Below are 22,077 nucleotides of genomic sequence, written 5' to 3'. Positions count from 1 at the left end.
GTGCACACAAAGCCACACTCGTAGGGCACTTAGACAGATTTCACTGCTAGCACAACAGTGATTGTCTGCTGACTGTTGTCATGTTAATAGTGCGAATGGCCACACAATTTCTAAGCACCAAATGAGTGTGTGTTAGATGTTCATGTGTGTCACCTGGAATTTGGCTGACACCTGCCGCAAGAGGGATTGATGAGCTCTCACAGCCCACACTCTGTCTTTCAGCCGCTGGTGTTCGTAAATAATTTGTACCAACAGGTGTACGAGGCAGCTATGATTTTACACACTTTGCACACAATTCTTGCTTCATGCACACTATGTGCAAATAGTCCAAATTTGCACTATGTGTGAAGGGGCCCTAGTGAAGCTTAGGGCTAGTGGCAGGCAATCACATTATTTCTTGTTGCTTAATGCTGACAAATTGTTCTGGATTTGTTGTCTTTCCGATGCCTTATTCTGTTTTTTCTCTCTGTTTAAGGTGTGGTCCATCCAGAGATGGGAGTGGTGTCTACTTCTGCAACCCTCTTGTCCTGTGCACTGACAAAATTTCCTGTATATTCATTTTGTAAATTGTTTTGTAAATTGTGTCGCAGCATGGCCCAAGCAGTGGGTCACCCTTGAGTCTCATCTGCATGAGGTTTCTTCCTCAAATCATCAGAGGGAGTTTTTCCTTACCACTGTTGCCTGTGTGCTTGCTCAGTGTGTTGGTAAGGTTAAACCTTACTTGTGTGATGTGCCTTGAGGCAGTTTTGTTGTGATTTGGTCCTATATAAATCAAAATAAATTGAAATTGAAATTGAAAATTCCCAAAGTTTTTCAAGGAGCTCAGCGTATTAAGACATGTATCAGCAAGCTTCAGTGTGCTTCAGTGTGTTCTTAACTTGTAAAAACCTTACCCATAACTTATTAGACTTATGCCAGTGTTTTTTTTAATATGGCTGGCATATACTGGCTATATCGTCATGGTGTGACAGGGCCTTATGGGTGTCTAGGGTGTCTGTGTATGTCTGAGTCTGGTCCGATGTGGGCGTGTGTGTATGTGCCAACCCAGTCTCACGGCATGTCAGCAGCAGGAACTACATTAATCTATTGGTTTGTGATATTGTCCCGAAAAGCACCCCATTTTCATCAGGGCAGCACAAGTTTTTTCTAATACATTCCGTGATGGCTGCACAAAATTAAAAGTGAAGTGAGGGTTCGGGGTGGTTATGGTTAGGGTTGGGGGAAGGAGTAGGGTTAGGTTATGGTTAAGGTTATGGTTGGGGGTAGGAATAGGTTTAGTAATAATGAGTTAAAAAAAAAAAGTCACAAAAATTTGACTCATTTCGTGACGGGAACACGAAACAAACAAACAACAACAAAAACAAAAAACGTGAGACTGGGCTGTATGTGCACATTTGTACATATTCTCGAGCTGAGTGTGTGTGTGTGTGTGTGTGTGTGTGTGTGTGTGTGTGTGTGTGTGTGTGTGTGTGTGTGTGTGTGTGTGTGTGTGTGTGTGTGTATGTGTGTATCATGCACATTACCTCCATCCATTCTATTTGTGTCTGCTGTCTGTGAATCCTTACCCTCCTTGGTTCCAGGTCCTTATGTCTTTGTGTATGGTACTCCGGTCAGGTCTCTGTCTCCTCTGGCTTCAGTTGTTCATGTCTCTGTGACTCCCTCAGGGTTCCTCAGGGTTTGTTATGTTACACTTCTTGATGGGTCACGTTCCCCTGTGGTTATGTATTTTGGTTATTTCCTAGTGACGTTGGTTGTCTGATTATTCTGTGTGGAGAGTTTATCAGTTATGACCTTGTGTTTGCATTTTCTACTTAACCTTCCTGTTATGTTCATTTGTCAGGAAGAGCAATGGTGTTCCTGGGTCAGTCTGACCTGGTGCATGTTTAATTATCCAAAAGATGTCTGAAACCAAAAAAATCCTAACAAGCAGTGTGAATATTTCATTACTAACACCATTAATAACTATTCTATCAATATTTAGTGCAATGGTGTTCCTTCCCTCTAACAGATAATTGTTCAATTAGGATAATTTACTCATTTTTCATAAAAAAAAAAAATACATGTTCAAACTTTTTTTAATGTTCCACCACTTTATTACTTTTGAAAGACCAACATATAAAACACAATAGTTTTGCATAACATTGAAACCTAACATTTAAATTTTGTTTTACATACATGCACAGATTATGAACCAGAAATGAACAAAATCGCAATACAACAATGCAACAAATAAACAATCACAATATGAAGGTGTGTGTGTTTGTGTGTGTTTGTGTATGTCTACAACCCCAATTCCAGTGAAGTTGGGACGTTGATCTTAGACGTTGATCTTAGTGTTTATTTTCTTTTCATTTCTCATGTAGTTTGTTCTAGTTCTTATGTTCATGTCTGATGTTAGTTCCTGTTCACAGCTGTTTATAGTTCTTTGTTTCACCCCACGTCCTGCACCTGCGTTATGTCTTTGTTCCGCACTCATATTTGATTGTGTTCACTGCACCTGCCCCATTTCTTTCACTCACACTTTTGGCACCAGTTCACGTGTCTTTATCTGTTACATCACTCCACTTTGTGCACTCCCCTCCTCACACTCTTGCCCCTCAATAGTCTTTGTCCAGTAGCCACGCCCCCTTCTAAATTGTTCCTCACGTGCACCTTGTTAACACCACCTGGCCCTCATTAGTCCACCTTCATATAAACCCTCACAGTCTCACAGCCACTCGCCAGATTGTTGTCACTTCTTGCACACTCTCCAGCCTCCTTGTTTCTAGTCCTGATTAGTCTTGCCATGTACTAGTACCTTGTTCTGTGTTTTTCAACCGTGCCTTCTTGCCTCAGCCTTTATGCCAGTGTTTGCTCGTGCCTCTGACCCCTGCCTGGAGATGACTATGTTAGTGCCTCATCCTGCTTGTACCTCTGCTCCGCTATCTGATCACCTGGTTGCCGAACCACTGCCTGTAATAAACTTGACGACTTCTTATACCTCAAAGCCTGGTTTGAGAGTTTGTATCATGGGTCTACCCGCTCCTGGTGTCGGGCAGCCGCCCGCCCTGACAGTCACCTGTGAAAGTCTTGATATTTGCTGCCCCTTTGTGTTCCGTTTGTTCCTCACATGTTCTGGTCACCTTTGATTGCTGTGCCGGTTGCTTTATTAGTTTGTGTATTTAAACCACACCCTGGTCGCCTTTGCTTTGCAGGTCCATTGCCTAACGTTACGTGTCTCCAGTGTACCAGTTATCTTGTATGGTTGCAAGTATCAGATTTGTTATCGCACTTCTTTTTGTCAGCTGCAGTTTTGAGTTTTCTCCACACCTCCTCACCTCCCTGGATCCACCCTGAGCTATGCTCGAAGCTATATTTCTGTTGTACTTTACACCTAACAGCATTTTACTTTGCTACACCTGTGACAATAAAGCAACTTGTATTTTTGGAACTTAACCTTTGTGTCTGAACTGTCCTGCTTTTGGGGTTTTGAATTAACTTTGTTCCTGGCATTAATCCATAACACTTCTAAATAATACTCATTTGTTCTGTTTTCTGGTTCTACCTTTAATGATAGTGTGAAATGTGCAGCTCCTTCAGCAGTTGCTCTCTGCTATTTATAACAATTTTTACACTAATTCCTGTTAATATCTGTATTCTGGTAGACTCGCTTGAATCCCTAAGGTTTTGGCTTATTCTATTGCTAAAAATATTAACGCAATATATATTTCCATGCTGAGTTATGCCAAGAATTTGCACAATATATGATGGTACTTTGGAAAGTTTATAGCTTTGCCCAGAAATAAATGGAAGAACACAACTTGTTGATGATGACTACATTCTATATGGTCTCATATAAGAATAATTTTGAATTAAAATTTTATTACAGAGATTAGAGCATGCCATAGGTATTAAAGGCACTGCGCTGCGGTGGTTTGAATCATATTTGTCTAATAGATTACAATTTGTTCATGTAAATGGGGAATCTTCTTCACAGACTAAAGTTAATTATGGAGTTCCACAAGGTTCTGTGCTAGGACCAATTTTATACACTTTATACATGCTTCCCTTAGGCAATATTATTAGACGGTATTGCTTAAATTTTCATTGTTACGCAGATGATACCCAGCTTTATCTATCCATGAAGCCAGAGGACACACACCAATTAGCTAAACTGCAGGATTGTCTTACAGACATAAAGACATGGATGACCTCTAACTTCCTGCTTTTAAACTCAGATAAAACTGAAGTTATTGTACTTGGCCCCACAAATCTTAGAAACATGGTGTCTAACCAGATCCTTACTCTGGATGGCATTACCCTGACCTCTAGTAATACTGTGAGAAATCTTGGAGTCATTTTTGATCAGGATATGTCATTCAAAGCGCATATTAAACAAATATGTAGGACTGCTTTTTTGCATTTACGCAATATCTCTAAAATCAGAAAGGTCTTGTCTCAGAGTGATGCTGAAAAACTAATTCATGCATTTATTTCCTCTAGGCTGGACTATTGTAATTCATTATTATCAGGTTGTCCTAAAAGTTCCCTAAAAAGCCTTCAGTTAATTCAAAATGCTGCAGCTAGAGTACTGACGGGGACTAGAAGGAGAGAGCATATCTCACCCATATTGGCCTCTCTTCATTGGCTTCCTGTTAATTCTAGAATAGAATTTAAAATTCTTCTTCTTACTTATAAGGTTTGAATAATCAGGTCCCATCTTATCTTAGGGACCTCATAGTACCATATCACCCCAATAGAGCGCTTCGCTCTCAGACTGCAGGCTTACTTGTAGTTCCTAGGGTTTGTAAGAGTAGAATGGGAGGCAGAGCCTTCAGCTTTCAGGCTCCTCTCCTGTGGAACCAGCTCCCAATTCAGATCAGGGAGACAGACACCCTCTCTACTTTTAAGATTAGGCTTAAAACTTTCCTTTTTGCTAAAGCTTATAGTTAGGGCTGGATCAGGTGACCCTGAACCATCCCTTAGTTATGCTGCTATAGACGTAGACTGCTGGGGGGTTCCCATGATGCACTGTTTCTTTCTCTTTTTGCTCTGTATGCACCACTCTGCATTTAATCATTAGTGATCAATCTCTGCTCCCCTCCACAGCATGTCTTTTTCCTGGTTCTCTCCCTCAGCCCCAACCAGTCCCAGCAGAAGACTGCCCCTCCCTGAGCCTGGTTCTGCTGGAGGTTTCTTCCTGTTAAAAGGGAGGTTTTCCTTCCCACTGTAGCCAAGTGCTTGCTCACAGGGGGTCGTTTTGACCGTTGGGGTTTTACATAATTATTGTATGGCCTTGCCTTACAATATAAAGCGCCTTGGGGCAACTGTTTGTTGTGATTTGGCGCTATATAAAAAAAAAAAAAAAAAAAAAAATATTTGTCTTCATTCATTTGCAGTTCAGTCATTTTAATATGTAGCAGATGAGAAAATAAACCATGCATTAGTCCATTTTCAACAGCCAGAATTTCAACAGATTAAAGAAGTCAAAGAAAAAAAAAAAAGAATTTGTGAGTAGGTCTGCAGTTGTTCCATTAAAATTCCCTAGACACACAGCACAGATGGCTGTGGCTGACGTGCCCAACTGTGTCTTTGACCTGTTGGCTCATGCCCTTTATTCACCTGACTTGACTCTGTCTGACTTCTCTCTTTTACCCAAACTGAAATCCCACCTGCATTACCATGTTCAGAGTATTGAAGAGATTATTCAGGTTTCAGTTATGGGATAACAGCTGTTGACCATCAGTGGAGCATTTGCATTTAACAGTAGTGTAAGAAGTCTTTGCCCTCTGATGTTTTCTTTGAGAGACTGAGAACTTTCTAAAGGACATTATTTTTATTTATTTATTTGTTATTTTTACCCTACACACTGGCAGTGGCAAAGCAACATTGCAGGGCATTTTAATCAGACCTGTGTGTGTCTGTGAATAAGATATCTATCGTCCACCTGGTCGTTACTGTGAGTTTCTCTGTGAATTTTCAGACCTTTTGTCTGACTTAGTGCTTAGCTCAGATAAGATAATTATAGTGGGCGATTTTAACATCCACACAGATGCTGAGAATGACAGCCTCAACACTGCATTTAATCTATTATTAGACTCTATTGGCTTTGCTCAAAAAGTAAATGAGTCCACCCACCACTTTAATCATATCTTAGATCTTGTTCTGACTTATGGTATGGAAATAGAAGACTTAACAGTATTCCCTGAAAACTCCCTTCTGTCTGATCATTTCTTAATAACATTTACATTTACTCTGATGGACTACCCAGCAGTGGGGAATAAGTTTCATTACACTAGAAGTCTTTCAGAAAGCGCTGTAACTAGGTTTAAGGATATGATTCCTTCTTTATGTTCTCTAATGCCATATACCAACACAGTGCAGAGTAGCTACCTAAACTCTGTAAGTGAGATAGAGTATCTCGTCAATAGTTTTACATCCTCATTGAAGACAACTTTGGATGCTGTAGCTCCTCTAAAAAAGAGAGCTTTAAATCAGAAGTGCCTGACTCCGTGGTATAACTCACAAACTCATAGCTTAAAGCAGATAACCCGTAAGTTGGAGAGGAAATGGCATCTCACTAATTTAGAAGATCTTCACTTAGCCTGGAAAAAGAGTCTGTTGCTCTATAAAAAAGCCCTCCGTAAAACTAGGACATCTTTCTACTCATCACTAATTGAAGAAAATAAGAACAACCCCAGGTTTCTTTTCAGCACTGTAGCCAGGCTGACAAAGAGTCAGAGCTCTATTGAGCTGAGTATTCCATTAACTTTAACTAGTAATGACTTCATGACTTTCTTTGCTAACAAAATTTTAACTATTAGAGAAAAAATTACTCATAACCATCCCAAAGACGTATCGTTATCTTTGGCTGCTTTCAGTGATACCGGTATTTGGTTAGACTATTTCTCTCAGATTGTTCTGTCTGAGTTATTTTCATTAGTTGCTTCATCCAAACCATCAACATGTTTATTAGACCCCATTCCTACCAGGCTGCTCAAGGAAGCCCTACCATTATTTAATGCTTCGATCTTAAATATGATCAATCTATCTTTGTTAGTTGGCTATGTACCACAGGCTTTTAAGGTGGCAGTAATTAAACCATTACTTAAAAAGCCATCACTTGACCCAGCTATCTTAGCTAATTATAGGCCAATCTCCAACCTTCCTTTTCTCTCAAAAATTCTTGAAAGGGTAGTTGTAAAACAGCTAACTGATCATCTGCAGAGGAATGGTCTATTTGAAGAGTTTCAGTCTGGTTTTAGAATTCATCATAGTACAGAAACAGCATTAGTGAAGGTTACAAATGATCTTCTTATGGCCTCGGACAGTGGACTCATCTCTGTGCTTGTTCTGTTAGACCTCAGTGCTGCTTTTGATACTGTTGACCATAAAATTTTATTACAGAGATTAGAGCATGCCATAGGTATTAAAGGCACTGCGCTGCGGTGGTTTGAATCATATTTGTCTAATAGATTACAATTTGTTCATGTAAATGGGTAATCTTCTTCACAGACTAAAGTTAATTATGGAGTTCCACAAGGTTCTGTGCTAGGACCAATTTTATTCACTTTATACATGCTTCCCTTAGGCAGTATTATTAGACGGTATTGCTTAAATTTTCATTGTTACGCAGGTGATACCCAGCTTTATCTATCCATGAAGCCAGAGGACACACACCAATTAGCTAAACTGCAGGATTGTCTTACAGACATAAAGACATGGATGACCTCTAATTTCCTGCTTTTAAACTCAGATAAAACTGAAGTTATTGTACTTGGCCCCACAAATTTTTGAAACATGGTGTCTAACCAGATCCTTACTCTGGATGGCATTACCCTGACCTCTAGTAATACTGTGAGAAATCTTGGAGTCATTTTTGATCAGGATATGTCATTCAAAGCGCATATTAAACAAATATGTAGGACTGCTTTTTTGCATTTACGCAATATCTCTAAAATCAGAAAGGTCTTCTCTCAGAGTGATGCTGAAAAACTAATTCATGCATTTATTTCCTCTAGGCTGGACTATTGTAATTCATTATTATCAGATTGTTCTAAAAGTTCCCTAAAAAGCCTTCAGTTAATTCAAAATGCTGCAGCTAGAGTACTGACGGGGACTAGAAGGAGAGAGCATATCTCACCCATATTGGCCTCTCTTCATTGGCTTCCTGTTAATTCTAGAATATAATTTAAAATTCTTCTTCTTACTTATAAGGTTTTGAATAATCAGGTCCCATCTTATCTTAGGGACCTCGTAGTACCATATCACCCCAATAGAGCGCTTCGCTCTCAGACTGCAGGCTTACTTGTAGTTCCTAGGGTTTGTAAGAGTAGAATGGGAGGCAGAGCCTTCAGCTTTCAGGCTCCTCTCCTGTGGAACCAGCTCCCAATTCAGATCAGGGAGACAGACACCCTCTCTACTTTTAAGATTAGGCTTAAAACTTTCCTTTTTGCTAAAGCTTATAGTTAGGACTGGATCAGGTGACCCCGAACCATCCCTTAGTTATGCTGCTATAGACGTAGACTGCTGGGGGGTTCCCATGATGCACTGTTTCTTTCTCTTTTTGCTCTGTATGCACCACTCTGCATTTAATCATTAGTGATCGATCTCTGCTCCCCTCCACAGCATGTCTTTTTCCTGGTTCTCTCCCTCAGCCCCAACCAGTCCCAGCAGAAGACTGCCCCTCCCTGAGCCTGGTTCTGCTGGAGGTTTCTTCCTGTTAAAAGGGAGTTTTTCGTTCCCACTGTAGCCAAGTGCTTGCTCACAGGGGGTCGTTTTGACCGTTGGGGTTTTACATAATTATTGTATGGCCTTGCCTTACAATATAAAGCGCCTTGGGGCAACTGTTTGTTGTGATTTGGCGCTATATAAAAAAAATTGATTGATTGAATTGATTGATTGATAACTGAAAAACAAGTGGTAGGATTTTCACCCAACTTGGTGGGAATATGACTTGGCCACATATCTTGAGATGATTAACTTTGAGAGTATCAGATAAGGCAGCACATCGGCTTAGTGGTTAGCGCTGTTGACTCAGAACAAGAAGGTCATAGGTATGATTCCCACCTGTGGCCTATCTATGTGGAGTTTGTGTGTTCTCCCCGTGTTTACATGGGTTATCTTCGGGTGCGCCGTCTTCCTCCCACATCCAAGACACACAGGTTAGGTGGATTGGAAACTTTAAATTGTCCGTAGGTGTGCGTGTGAATGTGTTTGTCTGTATGTGGCCCTGTGACAGACTGGCAGACCGCGACCCTTAATTGGAGTAAGCGGTTGAAGATGAGATGTGTGTGTGTGTGTGTGTGTGTGTGTGCGTGTGAGAGTATCAGACAAAGGTCAGCAAAATATTTGTGGCTGATTGTGATAGGTTCTATCAAGATGAAGTCACAAGGAAGTCATAAAAGCAAATCATGTTTGCTCAGAGCACCCAGTATTAGCATCAACCTTCTGATGCCTTTTAATTTAAAAGTTTTTAATTTTTTTTTAGTACTTAATTTGAAATTCAGGGCATACATTTATTGAAGGATTATTCATACATATTATTACAATTTATGAAAGTTTTTTTTTTTTTTTAATGCTAGAACTGGAAGCATGCCATTTCAATGTGATTTTTTCTTTTTTTTTTTTTGCAGTTTTTAGCCATACTGGGATCAGACACAGCCACTCCTGCTTGGGTTTGATTCTATCACAGTCAGAAACTGCTTAGCTAGCTTGTTTGCTAATCATAAATGGTAAATGGACTCCATTTATATAGTGCTTCTCCATCTGCATCAAAAGCTCAAAGTGCTTTGCAGTTATGAATCACATTCACCCATTCACACACCGATGCCTGGCTGGTGCTTGAACCAAGGATCCTCTTAAACACTAGACCATCACCTCTCCAATAATATCTAATCATTATTAGGTATCATGTTCTTGATTGATATTGATTGAAATTAAGACTATCATGTCTTATCATCACTACATGGGGTGTGCAGCCTGTACATTCTGAGTGCCGGTCCCAAGCCCGGATAAATCAATCAATCAATCAATCAATTTTATTTATATAGCGCCAAATCACAACAAACAGTTGCCCCAAGGCGCTTTATATTGTAAGGCAAGGCCATACAATAATTACGTAAAAACCCCAACGGTCAAAACGACCCCCTGTGAGCAAGCACTTGGCGACAGTGGGAAGGAAAAACTCCCTTTTAACAGGAAGAAACCTCCAGCAGAACCAGGCTCAGGGAGGGGCAGTCTCTGCTGGGACCGGTTGGGGCTGAGGGAGAGAACCAGGAAAAAGACATGCTGTGGAGGGGAGCAGAGATCAATCACTAATGATTAAATGCAGAGTGGTGCATACAGAGCAAAAAGAGAAAGAAACACTCAGTGCATCATGGGAACCCCCCAGCAGTCTAAGTCTATAGCAGCATAACTAAGGGATGGTTCAGGGTCACCTGATCCAGCCCTAACTATAAGCTTTAGCAAAAAGGAAAGTTTTAAGCCTAATCTTAAAAGTAGAGAGGGTGTCTGTCTCCCTGATCTGAATTGGGAGCTGGTTCCACAGGAGAGGAGCCTGAAAGCTGAAGGCTCTGCCTCCCATTCTACTCTTACAAACCCTAGGAATTACAAGTAAGCCTGCAGTCTGAGAGCGAAGCGCTCTATTGGGGTGATATGGTACTATGAGGTCCCTAAGATAAGATGGGACCTGATTATTCAAAACCTTATAAGTAAGAAGAAGAATTTTAATTCTATTCTAGAATTAACAGGAAGCCAATGAAGAGAGGCCAATATGGGTGAGATATGCTCTCTCCTTCTAGTCCCCGTCAGTACTCTAGCTGCAGCATTTTGAATTAACTGAATGCTTTTCAGGGAACTTTTAGGACAACCTGATAATAATGAATTACAATAGTCCAGCCTAGAGGAAATAAATGCATGAATTAGTTTTTCAGCATCACTCTGAGACAAGACCTTTCTAATTTTAGAGATATTGCGTAAATGCAAAAAAGCAGTCCTACATATTTGTTTAATATGCGCATTGAATGACATATCCTGATCAAAAATGACTCCAAGATTTCTCACAGTATTACTAGAGGTCAGGGTAATGCCATCCAGAGTAAGGATCTGGTTAGACACCATGTTTCTAAGATTTGTGGGGCCAAGTACAATAACTTCAGTTTTATCTGAGTTTAAAAGCAGGAAATTAGAGGTCATCCATGTCTTTATGTCTGTAAGACAATCCTGCAGTTTAGCTAATTGGTGTGTGTCCTCTGGCTTCATGGATAGATAAAGCTGGGTATCATCTGCGTAACAATGAAAATTTAAGCAATGCCGTCTAATAATACTGCCTAAGGGAAGCATGTATAAAGTGAATAAAATTGGTCCTAGCACAGAACCTTGTGGAACTCCATAATTAACCTTAGTCTGTGAAGAAGATTCCCCATTTACATGAACAAATTGTAATCTATTAGATAAATATGATTCAAACCACCGCAGCGCAGTGCCTTTAATACCTATGGCATGCTCTAATCTCTGTAATAAAATTTTATGGTCAACAGTATCAAAAGCAGCACTGAGGTCTAACAGAACAAGCACAGAGATGAGTCCACTGTCTGAGGCCATAAGAAGATCATTTGTAACCTTCACTAATGCTGTTTCTGTACTATGATGAATTCTAAAACCTGACTGAAACTCTTATAAATAGACCATTCCTCTGCAGATGATCAGTTAGCTGTTTTACAACTACCCTTTCAAGAATTTTTGAGAGAAAAGGAAGGTTGGAGATTGGCCTATAATTAGATACGATAGCTGGGTCAAGTGATGGCTTTTTAAGTAATGGTTTAATTACTGCCACCTTAAAAGCCTGTGGTACATAGCCAACTAATAATTATAAGATCGAAGCATTAAATAATGGTAGGGCTTCCTTGAGCAGCCTGGTAGGAATGGGGTCTAATAGACATGTTGATGGTTTGGACGACGTAACTAATGAAAATAACTCAGACAGAACAATCTGAGAGAAATAGTCTAACCAAATACCGGCATCACTGAAAGCAGCCAAAGATAACGATACGTCTTTGGGATGGTTATGAGTAATTTTTTCTCTAATAGTTAAAATTTTATTAGCAAAAAAAAGTCATGAAGTCATTACTAGTTAAAGTTAAAGGAATACTCGGCTCAATAGAGCTCTGACTCTTTGTCAGCCTGGCTACAGTGCTGAAAAGAAACCTGGGATTGTTCTTATTTTCTTCAATTAGTGATGAGTACTAAGATGTCCTAGCTTTACGGAGGGCTTTTTTATAGAGCAGCAGACTCTTTTTCCAGGCTAAGTGAAGATCTTCTAAATTAGTGAGATGCCATTTCCTCTCCAACTTACGGGTTGTCTGCTTTAAGCTGCGAGTTTGTGAGTTATACCACGGAGTCAGGCACTTCTGATTTAAAGCTCTCTTTTTCAGAGGAGCTACAGCATCCAAAGTTGTCTTCAATGAGGATGTAAAACTATTGACGAGATACTCTATCTCACTTACAGAGTTTAGGTAGCTACTCTGCACTGTGTTGGTATATGGCATTAGAGAACATAAAGAAGGAATCATATCTTAAACCTAGTTACAGTGCTTTCTGAAAGACTTCCAGTGTAATGAAACTTATTCCCCACTGCTGAGTAGTCCATCAGAGTAAATGTAAATGTTATTAAGAAATGATCAGACAGAAGGGAGTTTTCAGGGAATACTGTTAAGTCTTCAATTTCCATACCATAAGTCAGAACAAGATCTAACATATGATTAAAGTGGTGGGTGGACTCATTTACATTTTGAGCAAAGCCAATTGAGTCTAATAATAGATTAAATGCTGTGTTGAGGCTGTCATTCTCAGCATCTGTGTGGATGTTAAAATCGCCCACTATAATTATCTTATCTGAGCTAAGCACTAAGTCAGACAAAAGGTCTGAAAATTCACAGAGAAACTCACAGTAACGACCAGGAGGACAATAGATAACAACAAATAAAACTGGTTTTTTGGACTTCCAATTTGGATGGACAAGACTAAGAGTCAAGCTTTCAAATGAATTAAAGCTCTGTCTGGGTTTTTGATTAATTAATAAGCTGGAATGGAAGATTGCTGCTAATCCTCCGCCTTGGCCCGTGCTACGAGCATTCTGGCAGTTAGTGTGACTCGGGGGGTGTTGATTCATTTAAACTAACATATTCATCCTGCTGTAACCAGGTTTCTGTAAGGCAGAATAAATCAATATGTTGATCAATTATTATATCATTTCCAAACAGGGACTTAGAAGAGAGAGGCCTAATGCTTAATCGACCACATTTAACTGTTTTAATCTGTGGTGCAGTTGAAGGTGCTATATTATTTTTTTCTTTTTGAATTTTTATGCTTAAATAGATTTTTGTTGGTTATTGGTGGTCTGGGAGCAGGCACCGTCTCTACGGGGATGGGGTAATGAGGGGATGGCAGGGGGAGAGAAGCTGCAGAGAGGTGTGTAAGACTACAACTCTGCTTCCTGGTCCCAACCCTGGATAGGCACGGTTTGGAGGATTTAATAAAATTGGCCAGATTTCTAGAAATGAGAGCTGCTCCATCCAAAGTGGGATGGATCCCATCTCTCCTAACAAGACCAGGTTTTCCCCAGAAGCTTTGCCAATTATCTATGAAGCCCACCTCATTTCAAAGACACAGTTGGGCACAGGGTGCCGGTGAAAATTGGGCTACTGCTGGGCGAAGACGACGAAGAAGAGGAGGAAAACATTGCCACAAACAGCGGGAGAAGAAGAAAACTAGAATTGTGGAAATGAGAGTGGGGACTTTGAATGTTGGTAGTATGACTGGTAAAGGGAGAGAGCTGGCTGATATGATGGAGAGGAGAAATGTAGACATACAAAGACCAAGTGGAAGGGAAATAAGAGCAGGAGCATCGGCGGTGGGTACAAGTTGTTGTGCCATGGTGAGGACAGGAAGAGAAATGGTGTTGGGGTCATTGTAAAGGGAACAGTAATGTTAAAAGTTGGTTGGAGGTTAAGCAAGTGTCGGACAGGGTGATGAGTGTGAAGTTGGAAATTGAAGGAGTGATGATGAATATCATCAGTGCATATGCCCCACAGTAGGTTATGAGATGAAGGAGAAAGATTTCTGAGTGTGTTAGATGAGGCTGGTGGAGAGTGTGCCCAAGCATGAAAGAGTGGTGATAGGAGTGGACTTCAATGGGCATGTTGGTGAAGGGAACAGAGGTGATGAGGAAGTAATGGGTAGATATGGTGTCAAGGATAGGAATGGGGAATGATAGATGGTAGTTGATTTTGCAAAAAGGATGGAAATGGCTGTGGTGAATACCTTTTTTAAGAAAAGGGAGGAGCACACGGTAACATATAAGAGTGGAGGAAGGTGCACACAGGTGGACTACATTCTTTATAGGAGATGCAAGCTAAAAGAAATCAGAGACTGTAAGGTGGTAGCAGGAGAGAGTGTCACTAGACTTCATAGGATGGTTGTTTGTAGGATGACTTTAGAGGTAAAGAAGAAGAAAAGAGTGGGAACTCAACAAAGGATCAGATGGTGGAAGCTGAAGGAGGAAGACTGTTGTGTGAAATTTAGTGAGTAGGTGAGAGAAGCACTAGTTGGAGGGGAAGCAATTTTGGACAACTGGAAAAGTACTGCAGATGTGGTGAGGGAGACAGCTAGGGCAGTACTGGGTATGACATCTGGACAGTGGAAGGAAGACAATGAGACTTGGTGGTGGAATGAAGAGGTCCAGGAAAGCATAAGGAGAAAGAGGCTGGTGAAAAAAGTTTTGGGATAGTCGGAGAGATGAAGAATGTAGACAGGAGTACAAGGAGATGCTGCGTAAGGCGAAAAGAGAAGTGGCAAAAGCAAAGGAAAAGGCATATTGTTAGCTGTACAAGAAGTTGAATAGTAAGGAAGGAGAAAAGGACTTGTACCGATTGGCCAGACAAAGGGACAGAGCTGGAAAGGATGTGTAGCAGGTTAGGGTGGTAAAAGATGCACATGGTAATGTGCTGACAAGTAAGGAGTGTGTGCTGAGAAGGTGGAGGGAATATTTTGAAGAGCTGATGAATAAAGAAAATGAGCGAGAGAAAAGGCTGGATGATGTGGTGAGAGTAAACCAGGAAGTACAAGAGATTAGCAAGGAATAATTGAGGGCTGCTATGAAGAAGATGAAGAGTGGAAAGGCAGTTTGTCCAGATGACATTCCAGTGGAGGCATGGAAATGTCTAGGAGAGATGGCAGTAGAGTTTCTAACCAGATTGTTTAATAAAATCTTGGAAAGTGAGAGGATGCCTGAGGAGACAAAGTGTGCTGGTTCCTGTTTAAAAGAACAAGGGTGATGTGCAGAGCTGCAGTAACTACAGAGGCATAAAGCTGATCAGCCACAGCATGAAGTTATGGGAAAGAGTAGTAGAAGGTAGGCTTAGAAAACAGGTGAAGATCTATGAGCAGCAATGTGGTTTCATGCCAAGAAAGAGCACTACAGATGCAATGATTGCTCTGAGAATACTGTTGGAGAAGTACAGAGAAAGACAGAAAGAGTTACTTTGTGTGTTTGTGGACTTAGAAAAAGCTTATGATAGGGTGCCAAGAGAAGAATTGTGGTATTGTATGAGGAAGTCTGGAGTGGCAGAGAAGTATGTTAGGGTAGTGCAGGACATGTACAAGAATAGTGTGACAGCGGTGAGATGTGCAGTCGGAATGACAGACTCATTCAAGGTGGAGGTGGGATTACACCAAGTCTTTTCTTGTTTGCAGTGGTGATGGACAGGTTGACGGATGAGATCAGACAGGAGTCCCAATGGACTATGATGTTTGCAGATGACATTGTGATCTGTAGTGAGAGTAGAGAGCAAGTTGAGTCTAGTCTGGAGAAGTGGAAATATGCTTTGGAAAGAAGGGGAATGAAAGTCAGTAGAAGCAAGACTGAGTACATGTGTGTGAATGAGAGGGAGCCCAGTGGAATAGTGCAGTTACAGGGAGAAGAAGTGGTGAAAGTAGATGAGTTTAAATATTTGGGGTCAACTGTTCAAAGAAATGGAGAGTGTAGTAAAGAGGTGAAGAAGAGAGTGCAGGCAGGGTGGAGTGGGTGTAGAAAGGTGGCAGGAGTGATTTGTGACCGAAGAATATCAGCAAGAGTGAAGGGGAAAGTTTATAAAACAGTAGTGAGACCAGCTATGTTGTACGGCTTGGAGATGGTGGCACTAACAAAAAGGCAGGAGGCAGAGCTGAAGGTGGCAGAGCTGAAGATGTTGAGATTCTCTCTTTGGGAGTGACAAGAATGGACAAGATTAGGAATGAACATATCAGAAGGACAGCTCAGGTGGGACGGTTTGGAGACAAAGTCAGAGAGGCGAGATTGAGATGGTTTGGACATGTGCAGAGGAGGGACCCAGGGTATATAGGGAGAAGGATGCTGAGGATGGAGCCACCAGGCAGGAGGAGAAGAGGGAGTCCAAAGAGGAGGTTCACGGATGTGCTGAGAGAGGACATGCAGGTGGTTGGTGTGACAGAGGAAGATACAGAGGACAGGGTGAGATGGAAACGATTGATCTGCTGTGGCGACCCCTAATGGGAACAGCCGAAAGTCAAAGAAGAAGAAGATGTAGAGTTTTGCTCCCAATCAGCGGTGGTGGTCACAGCTAACCAAAAAGTTAGCTTTGATGACGATAAACCGATAAACTGCTAAAAAATGAATCTTTATTATGCCGCGTTCACACCGGACGCCACAAATCTGCATCCCTCGCCTGGTGATGGATGTGCCACCATTGCCCAGTGTGTCACTTTGCTTGAGCCGCGTTCACAGCAGATGCCACGTGAGGCCACAAATTCATCATTTGCTGCTGGACCTGCGTCTGGATGATGGCTGCTTTCAGCGGTACTTCCGCCTCTCTAGGACCCAGTTTGAGGACCTCCTGTCCCGTTCATGTGCGCACATGTGAACAAAGAAAAAAAACTGGCTGCTGCTGCAGTTCCTCGCTCTGCTCTCCAACTCTGTCATAATTGTGTTATAAACCAGTCACCATTTGTTTTATTATACATCTGTATAGTTAATAAAATTACCTTCACGGACAATTCATTTGCGTGCGCACGTGAACAAAAAAAAACAAAAAAAACTGGCTGCTACTGCAGTTCATCGCTCTCCTCTCCAACTCTGTCATAATTGTGTTATAAACCAGTCACCATTTGTTTTATTATACATCTGTGTAGTGAATAAAATTATTTTCATGGACGATTTGTCCGTGCGCACACATGTGAACAAAGAAAAAAAACTGGCTGCTGCTGCAATTCATACTCTCCTCTCCAACTCTGTCATACGTGTATTAAATAAATAAAGGACAAAACGGACATAAGTCCTGCTCACAGGCTGATTGCCAGAGACAGGACATGTCCACATCAAGTATAAACTCCAGACATCTCCACGTCACTACATATCCAGTCCTGATTGGTCATTTCAGCGCGACAAGATGAAAAAGTTCAGATTTTCAACTTGGGGAAGAGGGTGACGTGATGCGATGCAACGCAATATCATGCCACAAACATGCCACTCACTCAAAATCGCTTTATTGGCATCCATCGCGTTACATTGCATGGCTTGGACTTTTGTGGTGCCACAACGCGTCCTTCCATAGGGATTACATGGCAACCTCTCGCTGCCGTCGCTCGCATGGCATCCGGTGTGAACACAGCATTACAGATAACTGATAACCGATAACTATTAGTACTGATTTGGACGCGGCCACATCAGATTATACTGTCTGATTCTGTTAAACCAGTTTCACTTTAAGTGCCGCAGGGGCTGCTGGGTAAATTCAAGGATCACCAACACAAAAAACACATGAAAAATGAATAAATAAATAAAAAAAACCAAACACTGTCATCATCTTTCAAAAGCACTAAAACACAGTGTTAGAAGTCACAGTTTATCTTTATTAGATACACCGTCATTTACAAGCTAAAAGCTGCTGCTTTTTTCACACGCTTTCAATCCTGCGGCTTAAACAACCAAAATACATCCATTAATGCATTGATGGGCAGAGTAAAATACACGCAGCAAATATAAATTCTTACCTGTTTGTTTCAGTGGGGATTCATCTGAATAAATAATCCACATAAAGCTTCCTTTTTAAAATCCAAAATCCAAAACAGTTTCTAAACATGAAGAAAAGTCCTTCCCTTTGTACACACAACTACGCCATGAGAGCTCGTCTCCCCCACCGAGTCTTGGTGATTAAATTACAGCCATGAAGAAATAAAATAAATGACGTTAAAATTAGTCTCTTTTGTTTATGTGTCGAGTGGACAAGTCACTGTAACGTCCAAAGTGAACCTGAACTACACTATCCACAATGCTCCCTGCGTCGACCGGCCAATCACATTTTGCGCTTAATGATGACATCATCAGTCTGCTCAGTGGCTACAAACACATAACAAACAGACTAAAATGTTTTATTTTAAGGCTTACAAACGTTTTTGACTGTTAAACTACCAGCAAAGAAAATGTTATCGGACTGAAAGTTATCGGAACTAAATTTATCGTAAGATAATTGGTCCGATGATGGTTTTAAAAATTATCTGAAAAGCTAATCTGATAGCAAAAACATTAGCTTCAATAATTATCTGCTACCGGATTAGCTGAACTGTGCCCACCACTGCCAATCAGTATGGTCAATGTATTGTTTATTTTGTTGTTGTTGTTATTTTTTGTTTGATTGTTTGTTTGTTTGTTTTTTCTACTAACTATGCTCATTGTTTCATTGCCAAGCTCTGCGTAGGGCTATAAGCCTGAAAGCAGCTTGGTGGAGTAGGTATCATTGTTTTCCCAGTATCAAGTGAACAGACTCATTGGGTGGAGAAAAAGCTCAGTGCATTTGAATTTTCTCCCTCATTCGCTGTTCTCCCATCTCATCTCTTGACTGTAATTCTATGTGAATGCAGCACGTTTTAAACAAAGTTAGATGAGTTCCTCCATCCAAACCATAATTCATAAATATTAAAATGAGTACAGAGATATGTATACAGTGCATTTTTGAGAATTGTTGATGTGCCTACCATTTATACAACCCCTGGCAAAAATTATGGAATCACCGGCACTCTGAGGATGTTCATTCAGTTAATTTGTAGAAAAAAAAGCAGATCACAGACATGACACAAAACTAAAGTCATTCAAATGACAACTTTCTGGCTTTAAGAAAACACTATAAGAAATCAAGAAAAAAAGATTGTGGCAGTCAGTAACGGTTACCTTTTTAGACCAAGCAGAGGAAAAAAAAATATGGAATCACTCAATCTGAGGAAAAAATTATGGAATCACCCTGTAAATTTCATCCCCAAAACTAACACCTGCATCATATCAGATCGCTCGTTAGTCTGCATCTAAAAAGGAGTGAACACACCTTGGAGAGCTGTTGCACCAAGTGGACTGACATGAATCATGGCTCAACACGAGAGATGTCAATTGAAACAAAGGAGAGGATTATCAAACTCTTAAAAGAGAGTAAATCATCACGCAATGTTGCAAAAGATGTTGGTTGTTCACAGTCAGCTGTGTCTAAACTCTGGACCAAATAACAAACAACATGGGAATGTTTTGTTAAAGGCAAACATACTGGTAGACCAAGGAAGACAAAGCGTCAAGACAGAAAACTTAAAGCAATATGTCTCAAAAATCATGAATGTATGAAAAATGTACAACAAAACAAATGAGGAACGAATTGGAGGAAACTGGAGTCAACGTCTGTGACCGAACTGTAAGAAACCGCCTAAAGGAAATGGGATTTACATACAGAAAAGCTAAACGAAAGGCATCATTAACACCTAAACAGAAAAAAAACAAGGTTACAATGGGCTAAGGAAAAGCAATTGTGGACTGTGGATGACTGGATGAAAGTCATATTCAGTGATGAATCTCGAATCTGCATTGGGCAAGGTGATGATGCTGGAACTTTTGTTTGGTACCTTTCCAATGAGATTTATAAAGATAACTGCCTGAATAGAACATGTAAATTTCCACAGTCATTGATGATATGGGGCTGCATGTCAGGTAAAGGCACTGGGGAGATGGCTGTCATTACATCATCAATAAATGCACAAGTTTATGTTGATATTTTGGACACTTTTCTTAGTAAATCACTCACAATGCTCTCACCACCCCAATGCACAACATTTTTGGAAAACTAACACAATTTATTAATCATTGTATGGGATCCTAGTAAATCAGACCTGCAATATATTTTGAGAGACAAGGAAATGTGTTCAATTGTGAAGAAATAACTCATAAAACATATCCCAGTGATTTTCATGTATCCATTTAAATTCTGTCCCAGGTTGGGATTGTGCTGCACTACTCGTCTCTCTCGACCATGCTATGGCTTGGGGTGACCGCCAGAAACATCTATAAACAAGTGACAAAGAAGGTGCAACAGAACCAGGATGGTGATACAAGCCCGCCTCCAAAACAGCCCTTGTTGCGGTAAGGACAAGTAACCTCTCATCTCTACAGACATTTAATGGCTAGTAGACTGCAAAGTGCATAGTGCCCAGTGGACTGAAAACTACATTAACCCTGAAGCCACCAAGCTATTTTGGAAACTAATATGATAGGATAATTATAGCATCAACTATAGAAGAACCAGTGACAAGCAAATATGCCAGTACTTTAACACAAATCTCAATGAACCCATCAGTCATCTTTTGTGACAATCATGAGATATTTTAATCCTCACTCTGGGCATCAATAAACATCCTCACTGTTTGTGCAGCTGTAAGTCTTGCTAGTGTAGGTCTGTTGGCCATGCTTTCCTGCAGAACAGTAAAATATAATGATTAGAGTTGGCAAATTACAATACCATCTGAAGCTATAGTGTCAAAAATCTCATATATCTTCCCGGGGGTCATACGTGACCCCGCGCTAGTTAGGATTATACTGCACTATACAGATTGGCCAGTCCTTTCAAAATTCTATGAATAAATGAAGGACAAATAAATTGACAAATGCATGGTAGGAAACTTTTTATGATTAACATTAGAAAATTGGTGCATAAAAATATATGTCTGGGGTCATAAATAACACCACTCAGTCACTTGGGGGTTAAGGAGTATTGACACATACAGTGTGTGAGTGTGTGACTAGTGTTTGGAATCATTTGCAACTGTCATTGCAACTTGCTGAGTGTGTGTTGTTTTTAAGGCTAAATTCAGGTTTACTGTCAAAACTAAAAGCGCTGGCTTTACCCATGCAGTGCATAGGTCAAAGATTGGAATCATGATGATGTAAGAAATAATGTATTACTGAACTAATGCAACAGTATATATCAGGGGTGGCCAAGTTCGGTCCTCAAGAGCCACCTTCCTGACACTCTTAGTTGTCTCCCTGCTCCAACACACCTGAATCCAATGAAAGACTCGTTAGCAGACTTTTAATGAGCCTATCAATATACTGATAAAGGATGAATCAACTTTTATTATACAGTGTGATGGCATGTGGCAGGAACGATTTCCTGTATCTGTCCCTTCGACAGCGGAGCTGAAGCAGCCTGTGTCAAAATATGCATAAATGGCACTTTAAAGAGTGAGAAGGGGCTTTCACAGTGGCGTATTCGTGGAGCTGCTCATTACAGCGTATCATCTACGCTGTAATGAGCAGCTCTCCACCCACTTCACGTGGAGTTTTTTCTCAATACGTAGCAGTATGTTGAGGGCTACGTGCATAGGACGGAAGAAATTAAACCTGTTTAATTTTCTTCGGCGTACAGCACAGTATGGAGCCTTCACGTGAGAACACACATTGCCGTGCTACTGTCCGCTATTGTGAGCCTGCCCACGCTTCAACACGGTACTGTGCGCCACTTCACATCTCCCTGTTGTTCTTCTGGAGCTATACGAGGTCTGTCCGTAAAGTATCGTACCTTTTTTTTTTTTCAAAAACTATATGGATTTCATTCATATGTTTTTTACGTCAGACATGCTTGAACCCTCGTGCGCATGCGTGAGTTTTTCCACGCCTGTCGGTGACGTCATTCGCCTGTGAGCACGCCTTGTGGAAGGAGTGGTCCCGCCCCTCGTCGGATTTCATTGTCTGGAAATGGCGGAATGAAAAGGACT

The 22,077-nt window shown here is 40.8% G+C and overlaps 1 protein-coding gene across 1 annotated transcript in view; it reads left to right on the top strand.

Moving 5' to 3' along the window:
• The window catches only part of LOC117522767 (adhesion G protein-coupled receptor A3), a 1,389,271-nt gene that overhangs the window by 1,222,880 nt on the left and 144,314 nt on the right, over positions 1-22,077 (top strand). Inside the window, exon 17 of the mRNA XM_034184162.1 lies at positions 20,301-20,446. Coding sequence (XP_034040053.1) covers positions 20,301-20,446 — 146 coding nt within the window. The remainder of the gene's footprint in view (positions 1-20,300; positions 20,447-22,077) is intronic.

This window comes from Thalassophryne amazonica, chromosome 13 (genome assembly GCF_902500255.1).
Source record: "Thalassophryne amazonica chromosome 13, fThaAma1.1, whole genome shotgun sequence".
Lineage (NCBI taxonomy): Eukaryota > Metazoa > Chordata > Actinopteri > Batrachoidiformes > Batrachoididae > Thalassophryne > Thalassophryne amazonica.
Note: the sequence above shows the minus strand (reverse complement) of the source record. Positions and strands in the feature narration are given on the sequence as shown.